The sequence below is a fragment of the Rattus rattus genome, chromosome 3, assembly GCF_011064425.1.
Source record: "Rattus rattus isolate New Zealand chromosome 3, Rrattus_CSIRO_v1, whole genome shotgun sequence".
NCBI classification, from domain to species: Eukaryota; Metazoa; Chordata; class Mammalia; order Rodentia; family Muridae; genus Rattus; species Rattus rattus.
Window position 1 is genome coordinate 49,209,223 of NC_046156.1, and position 6,000 is coordinate 49,215,222.

Genomic DNA, 6,000 nt, shown 5'->3' on the forward strand with positions numbered 1-6,000 from the left:
TACACTTCTAGGAAATATAGTCTCTGGTCTCACCTGTCCCAAGAAGTAACTCATCCTAAAAGAACAGGCTAAGGCTGTCTAACTGTCCTCAAGTTTCTCTTCTGAAGATAGATAGATAGATAGATAGATAGATAGATAGATAGATAGATAGATAGATAGATAGATAGATAGATAGATCAGACTAGAAGCCACTCAAGTATGCAACTAGAAGCACTACCCAGAAAATGAACAGTCACCAGTCCAGCTAATTAGCAGAGACCATGCATAAAGCTCTACTTACCAATCATCACTTGGCCATTCCAGAGTCATAGCTAAACTAAGCAGCAGGTGTCTAACCATGACACAATACAAAAATATACGGGCCAGATGAATGGACCACCTCCTCAAACACACAACACAAGAAATTAAGGGTTATAAAGAACTGGGGATTGGGGACTCATTGTATGTTCTAGTAGCAAGCAGAAAACCACACAGTGCCAGTCTAGGGTCTCCATTCTGTTCCCCTCTGGGCTCTGTGATTCCCATAGTCTTGGGTCCAACACTATGGAGCCAACAACTATCCAAGCATGCAAAATTATCCTGAAATGCATTATTACAGTGAGATGTTGTAAGTTAATGCCTTGGTCAGATATTTGGAAATAAGACATTAACAGCTTTTAGGTTAAAGGTCATATGAAGGATTTGATTGCTCATTGCTTGGGCATAATGTCACTTCCTTGCATGAGAGCATTTAGCTTAGATGGGAAGAGCAACAGCCTGGTGTGCTCTGACATGCGTAGATTGCAGGCTTGAGAGTGTTCCTGACAGCAGGCTCTAGGGCTAATGGGCAGAAGACTAAGTTGTTAGACGCTGACATCAGGATAGTAAGATATTGAAACTGAAATTGGCCAGTTTGCAAGGCCTGTGGGAGGATATCTACTGCTTACTTGGTTTTAAGCTCTGCAGAACCAGGTCTTCCTGCTTCCAGGAAACAGTACTTGTAATAAATATCTATCTGAAGAGCTTAATTTGATCCCTATCTCTCACCTTGCACATAAAGCACTCCCAAATGGATCAAAGATCTCAATGTTAGACATGAAACCAAAACTTCTAGAAAACAGAGTAGGGAGCTCATGAATCACACTTTCTGAACCGGATCCCTCATGAAGGAAATTAGGTCAACAACTGACAAATAGGACTTCATGAAATTGAAAGGCTTCCATACTGCAAACTGTTGACTAAAGAAGCAGCCTAGTTATACATCATTTTTAAAACAACCTTGCCAGTTATACATCTAATAGATTAGTGTCTAGAATACACGAAGAACTCAGGAAACCCAAAGAACCCTTTTAAAATCGGCTAACGAACTGAACAGAAAGTTCTTCAAAGAAGAAATGCACACAACTAAAATAACATTCATGTTGAACATCTTTATCTATCAAGTAAATGGAAATTAAAACATCATTGAGATTTCATTGTAACCCAGTCGGAACGACTGTCATCAAGAAAGCAAATAACAATTGCTGGCTGCAGTGACAGGAAAGAGAGCCCTCACTTGTTATTTGTAAGAGTGAAAACTAAAGTGACCAGGATGGAAATCAGTATCGGGGAGGGGCCTCAAAGAGCTAGAAATAGATCTACCATACATTACTACTGACAGGTATGTATCCCCAAAGGACTTTATATGTTAATACCACAGAGATATATGTTGGGTCATGTTCATTGGCTCTCTGTCTAAAATAATCACAAAATGAAAACAGCCTCATTGCCCATCAGCTGAGGAATGGAAAATGAAATGTGGTGCATATACCCAACTGAATTCTATTCAGCCATAAAGGAGAATGAACTCATGGCTATGCAGGTAAAGAGATGGAACTTTTAAAAAATTATACTTTGTTAACCCAGACCAGAAAGATTATTCTCACACTTGTGGATGAGAGCTGTAAATCTTTACATTTGTGTGTTTAACTTGGAGTACCTGTAGACCAGGGAACTAGAAAGGGGCCATTGGGGTGGTGGCCATTTTAGAAAAGGAAGACAATACTAGTTTATTAGACACTAGCAAAATGTAAGTCTGTTGACTCGCCATAGATTTGTATACTGTTGAGAAAGATGCCAATTCTGGGCTACTCGTCTGCGTATAGTTTGTAGAAGATCTTGAGCAAAAGCAGGTTTACTTTACACAAAGGTTAACACTGTCCTGACCCTTACGACAGGAAATGCTCAGAATCTTCTGCAAAAGCACGAGCGGTCTTGTCCTTACAGATAATGACTATTCTGAGTCGCTATCTATAACTATAACATAACTATAGATGTGTTGACAACACATTTCACTGGGTTATGATATTCTTCATGAAGAACCCCACAGAAAGAAATTTCACACCTACTCCAAAAGCTCTGGAAATTTCTGGAAGGGGCAGGTCGGCAAGTTGGCTTTGAGCTCTGTGCGTCTGTGCAACTTCTTTCCAACATTCTCAGGGCCACATTCTCTCAGTGGCTCACCTTCTCGGGGTCTTTGCCAAAGTAGGAGTTCCAGTGTTCCAGCCCATCCCTGAGCTCCGTGATGTCTACCACGCCATCTCCATTGCGGTCCAGGTCTTCGAAGAGGATCTCAAAGACCAGGTCATCATAGTCACTCTTGGGGGCCTTGGAGGGCCACAGAACATCTTGCAGCCAGCTTAGCATGGCCCCGCAGTTGCGGCCACCACGACCCCCAAAGACCACACCACTTTCGTGCATCTGAGGCGCGCCAGCCCCAACCGCCTGAGACTCGAGCCCCTCGGTTCCCCAGCGGAACCTTGAGAACCGGAGCACTGCCAGGACGGAACCTGGCACCGTGCACCACGCGCCAGGCTTCCCTCACCGGAAGTTGGACGTTCGGGTACCTGAGACTATGACCACCCAGACCTTAGAGGTATTCTTAGAAGAGTGTGTGAATATCAAGTCCTGTGAAGTGCAGCTAAGGAGAGCTCATTTCGCAGGAAGCATGGAAAGTGCAGCCGGGCCTCCAGAATCTCCTCACATAATTTCCAAGAAGCTTCCCAGAGCCTCTCGAAGGTCTGTGATGTAAGAGTGGGGTTCTCCTCCCCGCCTTTTACACCTTAATACAGCCCAGTGAGACAGATTGGCAACTTTTTCAAAATAACCATTATTGGTAGTGCCGTAGCTGCTGCTTGGCCCTGGGAATGGTTTTGACTAAGTTTTGGTGATTCGTTCTCCATTTACTGTTCCCTCACACTCAGGTCTTGAGTGAAGTTGGTTTTCCCCATGCTGATGCTCAAGGGATGAGTAAATGAGACCCTTTCCCTTCAGTATCTAGGGTCCTAACGCCACCCCTCATGCCAAGGAAGATCAACCAGTAGGCATCGGGACCTGGTCTGAAGAAGGAAGGGAGGAGCTTGTCCTTGTTCCTGTCTCGAAGAAATGGTTTCCAACTAACCCATTTCCTCTTCCTCATCTCTCACTTTCTTCTTAAAAGAATGCAGTCTCAGAGGCAGGCATGTATCTGCATTCAAGATCAACCTGGTCTACAGAGCTAGTTCCGGGACAGCCAGGGATACACAGAGAAACCTGAAGGGAGGGGAGGGGCGACCGCCAGTGCGCATTACCACCACCACCTGCCTCATTGAACCTCCGAATATCATAAAACTCATGGGTACTTTAAGTGCTTTGATTTATTTACCCAGGTCTTGCCTGCATGCTGCTGGCCGTGTTCTTCATCCTGAGACATCTTTGTCTTCTGGGACACTACGAGCTTCTGCATTTCCTCTTTCTCACCCCTGCTCCTTTGTGAGCCCAAGATCTTCTACTAAACATGAGACCTTTGAAGACTCGCCATAGATACACTTAAGGACGGAAAGATAGCTCAGTGATTATTTCCGTGAAGCTCTGTGCCTTCTGATCATGTTCTTTGAAAGCTAGAAGCAGAGTATAATAGCCCCGGTTGTTTTTAAAGTTTTATCTTTTTTTATATGTTGTCTGTGTAAGTTTATAGTGCGCGCGCGCGCGCGTGTGTGTGTGTGTGTGTGTGTGTGTGTGTGTGTGCGCGCGCGCGCGCTAGCACATGCCAGAAGATAGTGTGGGACCACCCAGAACTGGAGCTACCAGAAGTTGTGAACCTGAGAACAGAACTCTGATATCTGGAAGAGCAAAAGAAATTCTTATTAACAGCTGATTCATTTTTCCAACCCCTGACATGTGGGAGGTGGGGGTGACACATGTGTTTTTAAATTAATCTTTTTCGCTTGTTCAAGGCTAAATCTTACATCACAAAGCTCATTTATTCCTTAAAATAGCACTGCTTTACATGTATTTTATTATGTTACTTATTTCATATATGTTTTACCGTATGTTTTTCTAAATGCTAAAAGTGCAAATAACATATCATTGAGACAGCCCTCATAGACAATCAACATCTAATACACTCTAGAGTGAAATGCATCCTAAGTGCTGTAATAAATATGTAACCAAATGTCATAAAATAATTATTTGTATTTTTCATTGAATAAATTCACAAGTCAACAGTAAAACAAACTATTAATATAACTTTAGAAAATGTAAGCGCTGGACATTTATAACTATTAAAGCCCACTTTTCTTCAAAAGATAATTCTAAGAAACAACATATTGTGTAGTTTATAACATGTCAGAACTAAATGTATGGCAACAATAAAAGGCTGTAAGGAAAATGTAGACATAAATGGCTAAAAACTCTTTGCATTATATGTAAAGTGGTATGCATTTTCAAAATACATATAAGTCAGTGTGGCTGGCTTTTAATCCCAGAAATCAAGAGCCTGAGGCAGGACCATGAGTACAGGGTAGCCTGGGCTACATTGTGAAATTCTAAAATTCGATCAAAACAGAGAGGGGGCAGGGAAGAAGGAGGAAGAAGAAAAGCAGAAGAAAATAGGAAACTTGAGTAACAGTATCAACCAGTTAAGATCTCTAAACACTGCATGAAACAAGAGCAGAATATTTATTTTCTTTTTCAGTTGCACGTGTGAAACAACAGCCCAGAAACTCATGGAAACTAAACAACTCTGTACTGAGTGACAACTTGGTCAGGAAGAAATAAAGAAATTAAGGACTTTCTAGAATTCAATGAAAACGAGCATGCAACATACCCAGGCTTATGGGGCACAATGACGGCAGTTCTGAGGAAAGTTCATACCACTAAGTGCTTATTACACTTGTGGTGGGGGAGAGATATCTCATGCCAGCAACTTTAAAAAAATATTTAATTAATTAATTAACTTCACATCCTGATCACAACTTCCCCTCCTTCCTCTCCTTCCAGTCTCTTCCTCTTGCCTTTCTCCTCAGAGAAGGGGAGGCCTCCCCTGGATATCCATCCACTCTGCCATGTCAAGTTGCAGTGGGACTAGTTGCACTTCTCCTGTTGAAGAGAGTCAAGGCAACCCAGTTAGAGGAAAGGGGTCCAGGGAAAGCAACACAGTCAGGGACAGCCCCTGCTCCAGCTGTTAGGAGTCCCACGTGAAGACAAAGCTGCACATCTGTTATGTATGTGTAGGAGGCCCAGGTCTGTCCCATGCATGCTCTCTGGTTCGTGGTTCAGTCTCTGTGAGCTCCTACAGGCCCAGGTTAGTTGATTCCGTAGGTTTTCCTGTGGCACCCTTGACCTCTCTGACTCCTTCCATCCTTCTTCTCTGTCTTCCACAAGATTCCCTGAGCTCCATCTAATGTTTGGCTGTGGGTCTCTGCATCTGTTTCCATCAGCTGCTGGGTGAATCTCAAATGACAGCTATGCTAGGCTTCTGCCTGCAAGCATAACAGAATGTCGTGAGCTGGGCTCTCTCTCATGGCACGGCTCTCTAGCTGGGTCAGTCACTGGTTGGCCGTTCCCTCCATTTCTGCTCCATCTTTCTCCCGGCACATCTTGTAGGCAGATCAATTGTGGGCCAAACATTCTGTGGGTGAGTCTGTGTCCCCATTCCTTCATCAGAAGTCTTGCCTGGGTACAAGGCTATTTCAGGTTCCATATCTCCTACTGCTAGGAGTA

At 43.4% G+C, this 6,000-nt stretch overlaps 1 protein-coding gene across 1 annotated transcript in view; it reads right to left on the reverse strand.

Moving 5' to 3' along the window:
• Positions 1–2,711, reverse strand: part of LOC116895357 (calcium-binding mitochondrial carrier protein SCaMC-1-like) — a 45,766-nt gene extending 43,055 nt beyond the window's left edge. Inside the window, exon 1 of the mRNA XM_032896655.1 lies at positions 2,482–2,711. Within this exon, the coding sequence (XP_032752546.1) occupies positions 2,482–2,664 (183 nt within the window). The 5' untranslated portion in view covers positions 2,665–2,711. The remainder of the gene's footprint in view (positions 1–2,481) is intronic.
• Between the last annotated feature and the right edge of the window lie 3,289 nt (positions 2,712–6,000).